Source organism: Lynx rufus, unplaced genomic scaffold (genome assembly GCF_022079265.1).
Source record: "Lynx rufus isolate CCGP_SWC_20201006 ecotype Redwood Valley unplaced genomic scaffold, mLynRuf1.p SCAF_7, whole genome shotgun sequence".
Classification (NCBI taxonomy): domain Eukaryota; kingdom Metazoa; phylum Chordata; class Mammalia; order Carnivora; family Felidae; genus Lynx; species Lynx rufus.
The window spans coordinates 2823011-2841017 of NW_025814889.1; the positions used below are offsets into that span (position 1 = coordinate 2823011).

Below are 18007 nucleotides of genomic sequence, written 5' to 3' on the forward strand. Positions count from 1 at the left end.
AAGAAATCAGTCCCACCACGTCCGTGACGAATAATAGAACGTTCCTGAGATGGTTTGATCTTCCCTTATTGTATCATCACCAGAACGTTTTGTGTCATTCTTTTTTTTTAATTTTTATTTACTTTTGAGAGAGAGAGAGAGAGACAGAGCATGAGCGGGGGAGGGGCAGAGAGAGAGGGAGACACAGAATCCGAAGCAGGCTCCAGGCTCCGAGCTGTCGGCACAAAGCCCGACGCGGGGCTCGAACTCTCCAACCGTAAGATCATGACCCTAGCTGAAGTTGGACGCTCAACCGACTGAACCACCCAGGCGGCCCTAAAAATTGTTTTAATGTTTATTTTTGAGAGAGAGGGAGAGGCAGAGAAGGAGACACGGAATCGGAATGCGAAGCAGGCTCCAGGCTCTGAGCTGTCAGCACAGAGCTCGATGCGGGGCTCGAACCCACAAACCGTGAGATCGTGACCTGAGCCCAAGCCAGACGCTCAACCGACTTGAGTCACCCAGGCGCCCCATGTGTTCTTTTTTTTAACATAGACTTTTTTTTTAGTTTATTTATTTTTTGAATTTTTTGAAAGAGAGAGCAGGGGGGAGAGAGGGAGAGGGAGAGAGAGAGAGAGAGAGAGAGAGAGAGAGAGAGAGACCCAAGCAGGCTACACGCTGCCAGCGCAGAGCTTGACCCGGGGCTCGAACACACAGCTCTGAGATCACCACCTGAGCTGAAATCAAGAGTCGGACGCTTAACCAACCGACTGAGCCCCCTGGTGCCCGGAGGTGTTCTATCTTCACGTTAATTCATGTACCAGAGCAACAGGGACAGAACCCGGCAACAGAGAAGGTTGCGGGGGGGGGGGGGGGGGGGGGGGGCGGACGGGGGGGGGGGTACCACATGGCCCCACATGGTTTCCAACAACCGAGAAAAAAGAAGAGGGGTCAGTACGTTCAAAAGCTCCTGTATTTCTTGGTTGTTTGGGCAGCCAGCTGCTGGGTGTCTGGAGGGGTCAGGCGGTGGAGGTGGGGAGGGGGCGGGGGCTGGGCTCCAGGGAAGGACAGACAGTGTGGGAGGGGTCAGGAGGGGGAGGTGGGGAGGGGCTGGGGCTGGGCTCGAGGGGAGGAGGGGTTGGTGTGGGAGGGGTCGGGAGGTGGAGGTGGGCGGGCGGTGTGGGAGGGGTCGGGAGGTGGAGGTGGGCGGGGTGGTGTGGGAGGGGTCGGGAGGTGGAGGTGGGGAGGGGCTGGGGCTGGGCACGAGGGGAGGAGGGGTTGGTGTGGGAGGGGTCGGGAGGAGGGGCGGCGTGGGAGGGGTCGGGAGGGGGAGTGGGTGGGGCAGGGGCTGGGCTCGAGGGGAGGAGGGGCGGTGTAGGAGGGGTCGGGAGGTGGAGGTGGGGAGGGTCTGGGGCTGGGCACGAGGGGAGGAGGTGTCGAGGGGAGGAGGGGTTGGTGTGGGAGGGGTCAGGAGGGGGAGGTGGGGAGGGGCGGTGTGGGAGGGGTCGGGAGGAGGGGCGGCGTGGGAAGGGACGGGAGGTGGAGGTGGGGAGGGGAGGGGGTGGGCATGACGGGAGGAGGGGCAGTGTGGGAGAAGGCGGAGCAGGTTTGGTGGTGATGGAGGCCCCGGCCTGGGCTGCAGGGAACCAGAGATGGTGAGCGTCAGTCCCCCCTTCCCGCCCGTGTGTCTGTCTGTCTGTCTCCGTCCTCCAGGCTCCTCTGCTAAGCAGGCTGACTTGTCCCCATGACGAGCGAATGGCCCCAGAAAGCGCCCTTCACCGGGGCCCTGACAGCAGAGGGCCTAAGTGACCCGGTCAGTGGGGCGCCAGGGAAACAGGGGAGTGACCCCCGGGCCTGCCGCCTCTCGGGACCGCCGTGAGGGGGACAAGCAGGTCCCAGGGACGCGGCCTGTGCAGAGGTGCTCAGCCTTGCTCGGCTGGACGCGCGCTTGAACTGAGGAAATACGGCCCGAGGGAATGGCTCAGGGCCGGAGGGGGGGTCGCCAGCAGAAGACTAGTCAGTCCAAGGGCGTCCACATGTCCCCTCTCGGTGGGAGACCCGGGAGCTCCGAGGTGGCTCTGGGGGCTGCGGTGGGGCGGGGGCGGGGGGCAGGAGGCGCCGTCTGAGCACAACAGACTCAGGCCCAAGACGGCCAGCTTCCTCCCAGACCCCTTAGTCCCCGTTCGGTCTGGGCTCAAACATCCCCAGCTGAGCTCAGCCTCCTAATATAAGAGTGCTTGCAGGGGCGCCTGGGGGGCGCAGTCGGTTAAGCGTCCGACTTCAGCCAGGTCGCGATCTCGCGGTCCGTGAGCCCGAGCCCCGCGTCAGGCTCTGGGCGGATGGCTCGGAGCCTGGAGCCTGTTTCCGGTTCTGTGTCTCCCTCTCTCTCTGCCCCTCCCCCGTTCATGCTCTGTCTCTCTCCGTCCCAAAAATAAATAAACGTTGAAAAAAAAAATTTTAAAAAAATTAAAAAAAAGAGTGCTTGCAGGTGGGCAGCTGGAGAGAGGCCGTCCACGACTCAGGACTCAGAGATGTCTGCGCCCCCCCCCCCCCAGGGCTGGTGACCAGGGCTGTGCCCTCCAGCTGCATCCCGGGCCCGGCCACGCCCACTGCCCCCCGGCCCATGAGTCCCCTCGACGGTCAGCGGGCGCCAGCTGCGTGTGCACGTACGCACTTGGGGGCAGAGGAAGAGGTCTGTGGCTTGCGTCAGACCCTCAGAAAGTTTACCCCCCAAATGTTAAAACCTCCCGCTGGATGCCGGCACCTGCCACGGACGCACGTATGGTCTGTGCGCCCGTTTGCAAGCTGAAAAAGGGTTACTGTTTATGGCTTTGGCCTCAGATACTTCGGTGTTCGCTCTCGACCGGCTCAGCCACGAATCACTTCCATTCCGAGAGTAAGGAGCCCTAGAGACCAGTCGTTATAAATTCAAACTTTCAGACGCCCGCAGAGGACACAGGTGTGCGTAGGCAACATGCCAACGTGCATTCAGGTTAGCAACGCGCAGCGACCACAGGTCATGTATCTGACCTGCTGTGTGTGCTAGTCACGGCTGTCTGGAGAGACGGAAGCAGCGGGATATACTTACACACACACGAAGAGCTGTGTCATCGGGCAGCTCTAGAGGCTGAGATGTCCCCCTGTCCGTGCGCGGACTGGGGATCCGGGACAGCCGGTCCAAACCCACAGGCCAAGAACCGCGAGTGCGGGAGAAGGTGGATGTCCCAGCTCACGCAGCACGCAGAGGGCACCAGTGCCCCTTTCTCCTCCTTTTTAGCCTATCCGTGCCTTCAGCGGGTTGGGGGAGGCCCACCCACAGCGGGAGGGAAATCTGCTTTACTGAGTGCCTGCACTCAAATGCTAACGGGATCCGGAAACAGCCTCGGAGACACGCCCAGAGGCGTATTTAACCAGACATCTGGGCAGCCTATGACCCACTCAAGGGACACGTAAGATTACCCATGAGGCCGTAACCGCGCTTGAATCAGCGTTTCCTTTTCCAGCTGGGAAGTTCCTCTATGACTTCTGTTTCAAGCCGTCTCTCTCCCTCCTCAGCCACGCACCGGTAACTGTGGATGTGCTAAGACAATGTGCGTCTGAAAGAACGGGTCAAGCCCTCCACCCAGTCACCACGTCCCTCTCACACAGGACTGTGGCCTCCTGTTGCTTCGATGTGTTAGAAGCACAAGGAAGTCTCCACTAATCAACCTGCGCCAACGTCGCAAGAAGGAAAACGTTATTCTGCGAGAGGCTCCAGTTCCCTGACGGAGTTACCTCGAGGGTCAAAACTCGGAACAGCTAAGACACTGCCAAAACTCTGTACCTGGCAGATGTAAGGAGACCGTCTTCTTTTCCACGTTTTCCCCAGCGTCTAGATATTCTAAGTGGCTCAGGGCAATGTGATTCTGCATCGAGGTCCTGGAAAGCATCCAACTGCTCTATATATAATTTAAAGTTTGGCCGTTAGACTCAGAGCAGAATTATTTTTAAACGTGGACAAGGACACAGAAAGACAGCAGGCCGGGGGAGGAAGGGGCTGCCGAGGCATTCCCTAGTCTAGCAGATGACTGAGCACTGGTTCGCGGACTTACCAAATTCTGGGAAGAAGGAGAAGGGATGTGAGGCATGCGGAAAAGGGTGATGGCTATGGAGTGTTCTTGCCGATTAGCTCCAAGCTGTCCCCATGGTCGGAAAGGAAGGAAATTGCCAAGATGAGGGACGGAGTTACAGCCTGCAGCCTGGGCAGGGCTGAGGCCCTTTGACCAACAGCCCGGAAGGAAAAGAATCCTGCCAGCAGCGTGGGGGGCTGTGTGCAGAAGGCAGACCCTTCCCTGCGGAGCCTCAGATGAGCCTTGAGACCCCGGCCGACGCCTTGCTGCAGCCTGTGACAGACTTTGGGCAGCGGCTAACAGAGCTGCCTGAGTCCCTGACCCCTGGACAGTTATTCCTGTGACGTGAGCGTGTGCTGGTATGCCACAAAAGTTTGGGGCTCCTTTTAGGCAGCGATGGGGAACTAGCCCTCAGGTCATGTGCTTCTGGAGGTCCCTACGGCCCGCAATCTCCCCTCTCCTATCAGGGATTCTATCCTAAGGCCAAAGCTACATAAAAAAAAAAAAAAAAAAAAAAAAAAAAATCAGTCGAAGGTTTGAAAAAAACTATTGAGATACATGTGTTGCAAAAGAATGAGAAAGGAGACGTGGTTCTGTGTTTCCACCTTAGCTGGAGAGCTGACCCTCCCAGCCGTGGGTCTGAGCTCCAGCACAGGTGGGGAAGAGTAATGTTCACGCACATGAACCACAACTCTGCACACATAGACCTCAGCTTCTGCAAAACAGACAAAACCTTGGGGGATCTGACAAGTCTCGGCCTTATCTCTTTTTTTTTTTTTTTAATTTTTTTTTCAACGTTTTTATTTATTTTTGGGACAGAAAGAGACAGAGCATGAACGGGGGAGGGGCAGAGAGAGAGGGAGACACAGAATCGGAAACAGGCTCCAGGCTCCGAGCCATCAGCCCAGAGCCCGACGCGGGGCTCGAACTCCCGGACCGCGAGATCGTGACCTGGCTGAAGTCGGACGCTTAACCGACTGCGCCACCCAGGCGCCCCATCGGCCTTATCTCTTTTTGAACTCACTCTCACATGTTTATACCCAAACCACACTTGCTCATTGCAGGAAAAGAGAATTCTCACAGTAATCAAAAGGAAATAAAAATATCTCGATCTGCTCACATGTAGATGCACGCACGTGTGCACGCACACACATAGGCTTGTGGTTTTTGTCTCTCATGACATACCCTGAACATATCTCCATGTCAATAGATACTTATCTTCAGAATAGTAACAATAATTGAAAACTTCCAGTGTGTGTTTTTTTGAGGCATGTGACTCTTTTCTTTTTTTTTTATTTTTTTTTTAATTTTTTTTAATGTTTTTTATTTATTTTTGAGACAGAGAGAGACAGAGCATGAACGGGGGAGGGGCAGAGAGAGAGGGAGACACAGAATCGGAAACCAGGCTCCAGGCTCTGAGCCATCAGCCCAGAGCCCGACGCGGGGCTCGAACTCACGGACCGTGAGATCGTGACCTGAGCCGAAGTCGGACTCTTAACCGACTGAGCCACCCAGGCGCCCCTCTTTTCTTTTTTTAATGTTTATTTATTTATTTTGAGAGAGCACGTGCAGGAGGGACAGAGAGACTGAGGGAGAGAAAGGAAGAGAGAGAATCCCACGCGGGCTCTGGGCAGTCAGCACAGAGCCCGACGTGGGGCTGGAACTCGTGTACTGTGAGATGATGGCCTAAGCGTCTGATGCTTAATGACTGAACCCCCAGGCGCCCCTCAGGTGTATATTTTTACAATAATTTACTTAACCTATTGTCATGTTTGGACTCCGTTCATTTCTATTGTTTTTGTCTGTTGCAGACAATTCAATGACAATGACCAATCTCTAACTTCAAATTTAAAAAGTATCAATTGTCCAAGAAGCTATAAAGGGCTTTTGGCCAAAATAAAATTCAGCGTGCACCAACTTTCTGAAGCGTAGGATGCTCTAGGAAGGGGTGGGTGATTCTAGAACACACACCCGAGGCTGGGGGTTCACGGCCTGTGGGTGCAGCCTGGCTCCCTCCTCTGCCCTGGGAGAGCGAAGGGCACCCACCAGCCACCTACCGGCCCCTCCCCCAAAGGCCCAGCCTTCCTTTTCTGCAGCCCCTACCCTGCTCAGGCTCACGGGCAGTCACCCAGACTTGGCAATCATCAGCACACTCCCCGGGCTTGTTAAAAATACATACTGCCGGCCGCACTCCAAAGGTGGGCCTCAGGGGTTGTGCTGGGGGAGGGGAAACCAGGCCCGGTGGCTCTGAGGACCGCGGTTTAGGGACTCACCAGTAATTCTGACCTCCAGCCTCGTCTCTTTCACAATACAGTTTTGATGCTCAGAGAGGTAAGCTAGGGGCTGGGGTGGAGCTGGGACGGGGCAGGCACCCCATAAAGGTGTGTACCCCCATCATTTGGCTGGGGGGGGCGCCTACAGAAATGGTTGTTCGTGTTGCTGTCACAGAGTTCTCTGGGTTATCTCCACGAGTCCGGGGGCTCTTTTTCCACCTTGTACCCACTGGACAAACATTCCCTGAGCGGCTGCAGGCTCAGGCGTGTGCTATCCCCACCCTGCACGGTCCATGGGCGTCTGTGAGCGGTCTTCTTTGGGGTAACTGTGACCCAGCACAGGGCCGTGCGCCGGGTCACACAGGCCTCTAAGAGGGACCGGCTCCACGTCCGAAGCAGGTAACTGGCAGTGAGCTGAGCTCTGCAAAAAGTCGGCCGGTCCATCCGTCACCGACATGCTGCATAGGAATGTTTTAGGTTTGGACATTCCCAACAGAGTGTGGGAGCTTCTGGCTGACGACGCAGGAGCTAGTCGGGGTCCTTAGGTAAGAACTTAGGTCTTAGATCCCCCCACCCCAAGCCTTTCCTGCCCCCCGCCCCAGCCCCCCCGGCTTCTGGACATCCAGGTCTGGCGCCAGGATGTCGCTAAGGCCACCTCGCGGGGTCACTTCCTTCTCCTCCTGCCGGGGGCGGGCCCAGGGCTTGGACACCGCCAGCCAGCGCTGCCCACTTTTGCCCACCGACGGGAGGATCGCGGCACGTCCCCCCGCCCCGGGCCGCAGGTGAAAGCAGGGAGAGCCCGAGAGAAAGCGGGGGGCGCCCGCAGCGCCGCCCGGGAAGAATCCAGCGGGAAGCGGGGAGCGCCTCGGTCGGGGTTCCGGTCCCCTACGTGGCGCGCTCCCTTCAAAGGCTGCGATCCCGCCCACCTAGGACGCTCCGCCCACCCGCGGTGCCAGTCCCGCCACCTGCGGGGCCCCCTACCCACCCCGCGCTCTCTCCCGCCCGCTCCCTTCCCCCCCGCCCCCGCCAGCGCCCGCTACGCCCGCCCCCTGCGATGCTCCGCCCACCGGGATACACCCGCCACCTGCGGCGCTCGCGGCCACCTGCCAGGCTCCCCCCGGCCGCTGCGATCCCGCCCACCGGGACGCCCCGCCCACCAGCGGTGCGCCCTCCACCTGCAGCTCGTCCCCCACCCCGTGCCACCTGGAGCCCCCTCCCCCCCGCCCCGCCTTGCCCCCGCCCACCTGCCGCGCTAGCTCCGCCTGCCCCCCCTCCCGGATTGCCCCCACCTGCCGCGCTCCCCCACCGGCGGCTGGCGCGCCCCGGCCCCGCCCCCGCGCCCCGGAGCCCGCCCCAGGCCGCCCATTGGCGCACGCGGCGCGGCCGGGGCGGACGGTTCCGAGTGGCGGCGGCGCGGGCGGGGTCCAGGCTGCTGCGCGCCCGCCCCGGCACTGCTCGGCCTGCTCGCCATGGACGACGACGACGTCTCCGCCCGCAAGGGCTCCTTCCGAAAGTTCCTGGAGCACCTCTCCGGGGCCGGCAAGGCCATCGGCGTGCTGACCAGCGGCGGGGATGCCCAAGGTGCGCGGCCGCCCGGCCGGCCGGGGAGGGGTGATGGGAGGAGGGCCCGGGAAGCGGGGACGGGGTGCCCGGGGCGAGCGGGGAGCGGCGATGGGAGCCCCGAAGAGGCGAGGAGGAGGGGGTGCGCGGATAAGACGGGGGGTGGGGGCCCGCCCCGGCGCCCGGGAGCCGCAGGGGGGCCTTCCGGGGCACGAGTGGGCGGAGCGGCCTCGGAAGGGGTGGCTGCGGCGGCGGGGGGGGCGGGCAGGAGGAGGGGGGTTGTGGCCCGGGGACGCTTTATCAGGAAGATCGGTTAATTCCCCACCCCCACGTTTATGTTTTAAACTGGGGCTGGGGACGGGGTCTCCCGAGGTCATTTCTCCTCGGAGTCGTAGGGCGGGGCGATGCCCCTCCGAGGCTTGGGGAGAGCGCGGCCCCCCGGATGCCGCGGCCCCGTCCCCCTCGACCCCCCTCCCCTTGCGGGAAGAACGGCCGGTCCCCGCCGCGCGTCCTGCGGATTCGCGTCCCCGCGCGGCGCGGGCGGGCTCCCCGCTGTTGCATTGCGGGGCGCGGCGGGGAGCGCGAGGGGACCCGCGCGGGGGGCCCCGGCCCGGTTTCCGCCGCTCCGCGGACAAAACCGAAGACGGGAATGGGTCGCTAGGCCCGCCCCGCCGGCCTCCTCTGGGGGGGAAGGACCAGGAAGCCGGGGACTCCGGGGCGTCGCCAGCGCCCGGGGCGCGGACTCCAGCCCTCCCCGCCACCCCCACCATGTGGAGGCCGCCTTGGGGAGAGGGGGACGCAAGCCCGGGGCCGCGGACACCCAAGAGATGTTTATAGTTTAGAGGGGGGGGGTGACCCGGCCACGCCCGGCCTCTGGCGCTGGGTGCACGTGGGGCCACAGGAGCTCTCGGACGGTGGGGTTTCCTGGCCCAGGTGCATCGATGGGTGGGGCGCGCCGACCGCTGGGAAGTGGACCCGAGGCGTCCTCGCAGCCTAGAGATGGCCGGGGCCGCAGGCGCCCACCCAGCTGGGTCTGCTGGTGTTTTCTCCCCCCTCCTGCTCCAGCCGGACGCGGGCGCGGTTCTGGGCCACGCGAGGCGGAAGGATGCTGGAGCGCGCTGCCTGGCACTTCCCCTCCCCCCCGCCCACCGCGCCCGTGACCTTCCCGTTGCCCTTGAGCCGGGCGTGGCTGGCGCGGGGGCGGCAGGTTGGGGCGCTGTGGCCTCAGCCCCGCCCTTCGCGCGTCTACGTGATGCAGGGCCAGTCGCCACCCTCGCGCCCTGCGCCCTTGGCCCTGGGCACCCGGCGCGGGGACTGCGTGCTGCCCGCACCGCGGAGCGGGATTCCCGGCGGGAGTCCCGGCGGGAGCCGCCTCTTCCACCCTGGGAGGCAGCCGTGCTGCTCACCGCCCCCCTTCCCCCACCCACACAGGCCCGCCTTCCCTTCCGGAGGGGGGACCCCCGGCTGATCGAGCAGTTCCCCCGGTGACCTAGTATTCTAGTAAAGTGATCCCGGGAGTAAACATTCCGGAGGCGCGAAGTGTTGTGACAGGGCACTGGCCCGGCCTGGAAACACGGGGGAACACTGTATTGTCGCTTAAGTAAACACCCAAGGTGTGCCACGTGGAGTCCGGGTGGGGTCGCCGTGGGGCTCAGAGTGGCTTCCCCGTCAACCGGCGGCTTGAAAAGCACGTGCGTGTGGAGACGTGGGCTGGCACACGTTCCGAAGCATCCTGGGTGAATCTTAATCTGGGCCTCGACAGGGGGATGCACCGTTGGGCAGGAAGACGAACTGGCTTTTAAACCACAGGGCTTCAGGGTCAGAGTTTCAAGGTTGTTTTACAATTAAGGCTCTGTGTCTGGTGAAAATACATGGACGGGTCATTCTTTTAAACCCCCGTCCAAAAGCTTGCTCAGCTACCTGGTAGGTGACGTGCACGGACTCGAGGTGATGGCACAGGAGAGTCAGCATTTTCTGTCCCTTCTCCTGGCTCAGCCACCTGTGAGTAGTTGTAAGTAACAAGAGGCCAGTTGAGTCCACACAGCTGGTCACTGGGAGAGGAAACGTTGAGACCCAGACGTGAGAAGGCCGCTCGGGTGGTGTCAGATTAATGGGAAACGCCTGACACTCTCAGCTGGGCATCGGGCTGCCCCTGGGAGAGCCTCCCGTGGTCTGGGCATTTATCCGGCGGAGCTGAGGCCTTGGACTCCGTGCTGTCTGGAACTCCATGGGAAGCAGCATCTCCTGCTTTGGTATTTTGAGCTCTGACTGAGGGTCTGAGAAAGCTCCTCCTGGCGTGTGCTCGGTCAGTCTCAGCAGCAGCAGATTTAGAGACCCCTGGAGAAGGTTGTTCCTAGAGATGCTAAGACGCTCTGTTCTTTCCCCATTTTATCTTGATTCCAGATTCTGTCAGCCAAGGTAGGAGAGTTTTGCTCACAGCTAAAGATCCCGGAGAGCATGTGCAAGCCTTAATTTCAAGGTAGTTTTCTTTTTTCTTTAATTTTTAGAAATCTTTTTATTTATTTTTGAGAGAGAGAGAGAGCATGAGCGCATGAGCGGGGGAGGGGCAGAGAAAGAGGGAGACACGGAATCCGAAGCAGGCTCCAGGCTCCGAGCCGTCAGCACAGAGCCCGACGCGGGGCTCGAACTCACGGACCGCGAGATCATGACCTGAGCCGAAGTCGGACGCTTAACCAACTGAGCCCCCCAGGAGCCCCACAAGGTAGTTTGCTAATCCGGTGTGGAATGATGGTCGGATTCCACGTGGAGATGACCATGGCTACTATTTGGGGGGCCGGGAGCGCTACGCTTCCCGCCTCCAGGCCTCATTACGTTACTCCACGGTGCGTATGTCTTCATTTTCGAGGTGGGGAGAAGGTCCTACAGACTCGCGGGTGACTTCGTTCAGGTCACGCGGCGCATACGTGGCAGTTGGCAGGATTTAGGCAAAGCCCTGTGAGCTCTCAATCCCCGGTACTTCCCAGCAGGCCATGCTCTCCGGGGGCCTTTCTTCGGGGAGGCTGTAAAGTTCAGGTCCAAGTTAACGCTCCAAAGTGTGCAAAGCCCAGCTTGCTCAACACTATATGGATGGTTTTTCCACAGCTTTGCGAGGAGAGCAGAAAAGGCCTGTTTACAGCGATAGCACTGGGGTAGCCGAAGCAGCCCCACGTCGATACCCGAGTGATGGAGTGCTTTTGTTTTCTACTCGAGTTTCGTGTAATTATTTAAAAAATAAGAAGAAGAAAGAAAAAAAAAATCCCCTCATCTGTATTCCCACAGCCCCCCGCCCCGCCCCTTAAGGAAGGCAATTCCTAGCCCTTATTGTTCTTCTCCTTCTTTGGGTTTCTTCTGTTGTCGCAAGGACGTCTGCAAGTTTAAACTGATTTTCCACCTTGCTGGATGGACAGCCTTTCCGTGACTAAGCAGCCACCCTCCAGCAAGATTGTGTCACTCACCAGACATGATTCAGAGTGTGGGCTCCGGGAGGCCGGGTGCAGCTGAGAAGGTGCAGGAACCCGGGGCAGCGAGGCTGGGAAGGCTGAGTCCCTCTTTGACCTGACGCAAAGCAAGCATGAGTACGGTATTCGGGGAGCTCACATGAACGGAGTCTCGATCAGCCTTTCCAGCATCAGCAAGAATAACTCGCGGGATGAGTACCTGCCGTCTGGGCTGTGCAGGTGCTGCTCTGTGCTAATTTTTTTTCAACGTTTTTTTTTTTTTTTTTTTAATTTATTTTTGGGACAGAGAGAGACAGAGCATGAACGGGGGAGGGGCAGAGAGAGAGGGAGACACAGAATCGGAAACAGGCTCCAGGCTCCGAGCCATCAGCCCAGAGCCCGACGCGGGGCTCGAACTCACGGACCGCGAGATCGTGACCTGGCTGAAGTCGGATGCTTAACCGACTGCGCCACCCAGGCGCCCCTGCTCTGTGCTAATTTAGTGCACACGGGGGGCAGGCGGGCTTTGTGGGGAGCTGCCTGCCTTCAGCTCTAAGTGGTAGACAGGGCCGGGCCGCGTGGGTGCAGAGGGCCCGGGAGGCGGGGGACCCCGGTGTCTCTCCCCAAGTGCGTTTCTGGGGTCCAGCACAGGACGCGGCACGGGGCAGGCTCTCGAGCGTTTGCTGCACGGCTCCCCTGACTCTCCCCGAGGCCTGTGGGCCACTCCCTGTCGCAAAATGCCGGGCGGCTGGAGTTCTGGCTCCTTCCTTTTCTCATGAAGTCATTTCGATGCCTGAACCTCACTAATCAAAAGCAGTCCTTCTGCAGAGCGGTGCCTGGGAACGCCAAGGCCTCGAAGATTCGAACTTGAGCACCGTGGTCGGGAATGTGAGGCTCTGGTCTCGGGGCCTCAGGCACGAGGGTGGTCCTGCCGTTGAACACGCGACAGGAGCCCAGCTCGATGCAGAGGGAAGCGGGGGCCGGTGGGCATCTTGTCTCCGAGGGCTCTGGGGCCCCTCACTGCCCTGGAACTCTGTCTGCGTACGTTCTGTAATGGGTTTTTTTTTTTTTCCACTTAAAATGTAATAATTAATTTAGCAAAAACTGTTGCGTCCTGGCAGCGGTGTGTTAGAATCACAGCGGTAACCCCGTGAGCGCCGCGGGCAATCAGCCATCGCACCGTTTTCTGGAACTGTGGCACACGCACCGTGTGGCACACCCAGGTGACTTAGACTCTGGACACTTGGTCGTCTTTCAGAAAAACTCAAACCCGGTTACGGGAAGCAAACAGCTTTGGCTCGGAACTGAAACGTTTCATCGGGGGGAGCCGGGGGCCCCCGGGGGCCGCTCTGCCCACCAGAGGGGCCACCAGGAGCCATCACCGTTAGAAACACAGAGACGGGCCGGGACGGGGTGACAGCAAACGTGGGGACCCAGAACTGTATGCTTGCTGCGATTGTAATTAGGTCAGGAGGGTGTATTTGGACAAAGGGCAGGGGGCTTTATGTTAAAAATGGCCGGGGTACTGTGTGTCCGCCTCCCTCTTCTCAGCAAGCTCCGCGGGGCGCACTGTCTGTATTTGGTGCACCTGCCCGGGGGGCCCCCCCACCCCTTTTTCCCAGATGTCTTTGCCGCCATGTACTTAGCGTGCCTGGAATTACACACGTTGTACCTGTCAGGACGAGAGTGTGGAGAGAGTGTGGAGCCGGGCCTCCCAGAACCCTGGGGCCGTTGGGGGTGAATAGCCTGGTTCCTGCTCTCCACCAGGGTCCCGCCGGGGTCCCACTCTCCCCTGGGCAGGGCCTCCAGTGCTCATTTGCATAACAAAGCCGCAGAATCGCTCACCTGCTGTCCTCTCCCCAACTCCCTTCTTGCTCCCCCTGCCTCTCCCCTCCTCCCCAGTGAGGGTCTTCCATCCAGGGACGCTGCCCCGCCCTGCTGCCCCTGGGGGCTCTGGAGCTTTGTCCCCCTGGTTTCGCAGAAGCCACCCAGGGGTCTTGCGGAGGCGCGTTCTGGTGTCGCGGGTCTGGGCACCGCACCTCTGGTCCCTCTGGTCGGCTCAGGGCCACGCTGGAGTCGGGGTCCACGGGGCAGCTCGGCCCATCAGGACGAGGACCTTGACTGGGAGGGTTACGCATAGGACTCCTTGCACAGAGCGTGTAAACAAGTGATGTGGCTGGACGTGTCTTCGACTGGGAAACGGTTGGCAGAGTAGGTGCGGTGGCCGCCCGCGGCCCTTCCTCCTCGGCTCAGCTCTGGATTAATATTCCGGGGGTTTGATTCCCCTTCCCGTGTCCTCCTCCCATCAATGAGCGAGGCTGCCTGGGTGCGGAGTGATGCCCGGGGCAGACGGCGGACGCCCTCTGTCAGGGAGCTGGACCCGGCAGAGAGCCTGTTTCTGGAAGGCCCGGGACACCTGTGCGCAGAGACTCTCCACACGCCCCATGGGGGGCTGAGGGGTGAACCAGCGCACAGTACCCTGGCATGGGGGCGGGGGGGGGGCGTGCAGGGGCTGGGGGAAGAGGTCAGGGCCAGGTGGGTGAGGTTCCGGGGAGGGGCAGGCAGTGAGGACTTTGGATTTGCCTTGTGGGTTCAGGGAAGCCACCTGAGGTGTGGGTGCAAAGCCCAAGTTTAGGGTCTCATGGGGAGCAGGATTGGGCCATAGCTGGAGGGTTGCAGGACTGGAGCTGGGCCCCTGGCAAGACGCCCCTATGGCGGGGACCCAGGAGGGTCGGGTGACTTTGCAGGTGGAGGGTTTGGCCTCAGGTAGGAGCTCACGGTAGGGCAGGAAGAAAGGCAGAGCCGGGAGCAGCGGTGGAAGCAGGCAGGTTGGTAGAATGTTCTTGATAGCCTTGCTTAGACTAGTGAACAATGGGAGGTCCAGGGAAAACCCATCAGCAGGGGATGAGCTGTTAGGTGCCTGGAATATTCTCCGCCTTTCCAAGGAGCTTTGCTCTGATGCTCCCGGCAAGAGACCACACCACTGTTACGGTGTGGGTTCAGAAGTAGATTCCACTGCTGTGCGATAGAAACCAGGCTCCCATGTGAGGCCCATTATGGATGTCACCGTGTAGCCACCGCATTACAGAAGGGAAAACGGGGGCTCCTGGGGGGCTCGGTCGGTTGAGCGTCCGACTTCGGCCCAGTTCATGATCTCACGGTTCGTGGGTTCGGGGCCCACATCGGACTCTGTGCTGACAGCTCGGAGCCTGGAGCCTGTTTTGGATTCTGTGTCTCCCTCTCTCTGCTCCTCTCTTGCTCATGCTGTCTCTCTCTCTCTTTCTCTCTCTCCCTCTAAAATATAAATAAACATAAACAAATTTTAAAAAGGGAAAAGAAACAGGCGACGTTAATTGTAAATGCGTATTTTATTCAATCTAGTATTTCAGTCCGTCATTAATATAAAGACCATTAATAGGACGTTTCACTTTTCTGTTTCCGTGCTGAGCCTTGACATGCGCTCTGTTATCGGACACAGTGCATCTTGGCACAGTCCGGGGCCGCCCCAGGGACAGTGGGGCTTCAGCCCCCGCGGTGGTCGTGGCTGCTTGGATATAAAGGGTCCCCCCCCGCCCCCCAGCCTTTGTGTGGAAGCTCGGATGGCGTGCAGGGGACTGCTGGCTGTGGTCTCGGTGTCCGTGGTGGGCACTGGGACGCGGCGTGTGGCAGGCTCGGAGTGCCCGGCCTCTCCCGCTCCCTGTCACCCAGGCTTCCCCGGGGTGGGCACGCTGGCCCCGCTCCACCTCCCACCGGACCCCGCACCCAGTCCCCCAGCCCCGCTCTGCCCGCGCTCTCCTCCTTGGCGGTGTATTGGTTTCTCGGGCCCGGGAACCGTCCCGTTTGGCCAGTGATGTAGGGCACCAGTGCCTGGCGAGGAGACGATGCCCCATCCGTGTGCACCGGACGGCTGGACGAGTGAACGCGTGCCCACGTTTTCCCCCGACTTTTCACGCGGGCAGTGATGTGGATAGCACAGGATGGGGGGGAGCTCCCAGCTTGCCAACTGATCCCGGGGGAGGCAGCCCCAGACACAGCTCTCCTGGTGACCTCCCCCCTCGCCCCTCCTGCCTACATTATTAAACGGGGAGGCTTAACGGAGAATCTCAGGAGCAGGAGCAAGGTAACGGTGCTTTAGCTTGTTTTCTGACACACACTGACGGCTGCTTCGGTACAAAGAGGCACGTGAATTCAGACAGAGGCCGGTGAGAGGGCTGAACAGCTGGGCTTTATTTTTCCAAAAGGAATTTAAGTAGGGACTAATTAGGGAAGGGAAGGTGACGAGTGGGGAAAATCGCTCCATACCGCTAAGAGGGTTAAGTCGGGAGGTTGATTATACTCTTCTGATCACGTGGGAAACACAGGACGAGCCCCACTTATTTTTATTAGAATCAGCATATCCCTTACTTCTTACAGATGAAGTTTCTTTTCTTTTTTTTTTAAGTTTACTTGTTATTTATTTTTGAGAGAGTGAGAGAGAGAGAGAGAGGGAGACAGAGACTCCCGAGCAGACTCTGCACTGTCAGCACAGAGCCTGACACTTAAGTTTACTTGTTATTTATTTTTGAGAGAGAGAGAGGGGGGGGGGGAGGGGAGGGGCAGAGAGAGAGGGAGACAGAGACTCCCGAGCAGACTCTGCACTGTCAGCACAGAGCCCGACACAGGGCTCGATCCCACAAACCCTGAGATCAGGACCCGAGCTGAAACCGCGAGTCAGACGCTTGGCCGACTGAGCCACCCAGGCGCCCCAAGATTCCTCAGAGTTTAAACGTCATCAGAACAGACCCCAGGAAGCGTTTGGAAACAGGTCCACGGCGCTCCCTGACCTCCAGGGCGGGAAGATCTGACCAGACGCTCCTACCTGCACCCTAGTTTGGTGAGAAGCGGCGAATACGGAAGATCAGAACAACTTAAGGGTCCGATGTTTCTGCTGCGTCTCAAGTCACCTGCACACATTTCCCACCTCGCTGCCCCCCCGTTTTCCCAAGGTTTGGTCGTTCTGGGTGCCCGTAACCGGACTCCACATTCCCTGAAGGCCGGGTTTACATTTCTGCCAACGACGAGGCGACTGCTCTCGAAGCACCAAGATTCTGACTCAAGATGACATTTCCCCGTGATAACGATTAGGAGAGTTGCTTTGCTTCCCCGACGTGGCCACCGAAGCGAAAGCGAAAGCACGAGGAAGGAACCTGTGATGCAGGCTGTTGGGGAGCAGGGGTGTCTTCCCCTTTCCCTGGCTTTTGTCCTCCTGGGTCCCCTCCCTGGAAGGCGGCCACCTGCCGGCCCAGCCCCGCCCGGTGGGAGGAGGACCCACGAGGGCTGACTAACCACAGGCCCCGCCCCGAGCACTTAGACAGGAATTGGGGCCCCGGGGGCACCTGGATCCCTCGCGGTTGGCTTTGGGGATTCCGGCACAGCCTTCCTGCTGCAGAATCTGCACCAGCTCTACGTCTGACTGAAGGCCAAGGCTTACCCGCCCGGTTTTGTTCCCTGGGCGTCTCAGTTTCTGCGCCCGGAGCCTGACTTCCTCATCCGCCCAGGGGGGCTCCGGACCCCACAGGCTTCCTGTGAGCGAGCGTCCACCCCAGCTGGTTATTAGCCACAGGCACGGCCCCTCCCCAGGCCCCAGGCGGAGCTCCGAGCTGTGGCAAGAGGCCAGCGGGCTTCACTAGATGACTCACTTGCAAGTAAGTGAGTTAAAGCCCAGTGAGTCTTGGAGGGGGTTTTCAGGATGTACTGGCCGGACTGTTCTCCGTCTGCCCCTCCCCGGGAACTTGGTGGAAATGCTCGGGCTCCTCCCTCCCCCAGAAGCCCCCAGGGACTCTGCCGGGGCCCAGGGGGATACCCAGCGCTAGGTGGGCACTGAGTGGGATGTGAGTGTAGGAGTGGGGTGCAGGGGTGGGGTGCAGAAGTGAGTGCAGGGGTGAGTGCAGAGGGAGGATGCAGGGGTGGGAGGCAGGGGTGACTGCAGAGGTGAGTGCAGGGGTGGGAGGCAGGGGTGGGATGCAGGCAGGGGGCCTCCGATGACAGGTTACAGTCGGGGCAGGCTTTGATCCCACAGGGACTCGGGGGTGTCCCCTCCGGATCATGTCTACTTGTCACAGTTCCTTCCTTCAGCCGCTTACGTGGCGCAAAAGCCGCATTTATCGTGCCTGTGTGAGGGGCCCCTTGGGAATGACGCCTCGTAAAGGAGGGGCGTTCAGGAGGGTGACGGCCCGGAAGTCGATGTTTATCATACTTCCCACCCGGTGACGGTGCCGTTGAAGGGCTCGGGGTCAGTTTCCCTGTGACGGTGGCTGCAGCGTAAGCCCCGGAATCCTGGAGCCTGCTGGGGGGGACGCTAAGCAGCTGTGTTGTCCCCCCAGCCGCCCACCTGACACGGCCGCGGGGGACGCACAGGCCGCCCGCACAGGTGTGAGAGCCCACACTGTGCCACTCCTCCAGGGACGAGGGGTGGGTGGGGGCTCGCGGGGAGTCTCTGGGGGTCTGGGGCCCCATCTGCAGGTCGAGGGAGGGCATCCAGTGTGTCTGACCGGGACGCGGTGACATTTCGGGGGGAGCTGTGGGCTTGTGCTGTGGAGACGACTGACCGTGAGATTCCAGGTCGAGCATCCAGGTGGGGCCGAGCAGGTGGATAGAGTCCCCGTGCTGG

General features: G+C 60.2%; 1 protein-coding gene across 5 annotated transcripts in view; it reads left to right on the forward strand.

Annotated features, from left to right (window-relative positions):
* Positions 1–7799: 7799 nt before the first annotated feature.
* Positions 7800–18007, forward strand: part of PFKP (phosphofructokinase, platelet) — a 56027-nt gene continuing 45819 nt past the window's right edge. For 2 of the 5 annotated variants that reach the window (XR_006959912.1, XM_047067141.1), the window contains exon 1: positions 7800–7942. Coding sequence is in view for 3 of the 5 variants with exons in the window: in XM_047067141.1 (XP_046923097.1) it covers positions 7831–7942 (112 nt within the window). In the remaining 2 variants the exon portion in view is untranslated. Of the gene's footprint in view, positions 7943–16599; positions 17043–18007 lie in introns of those variants that run through there. The other 3 variants (XM_047067136.1, XM_047067140.1, XM_047067139.1) reach the window with 3 other exon arrangements.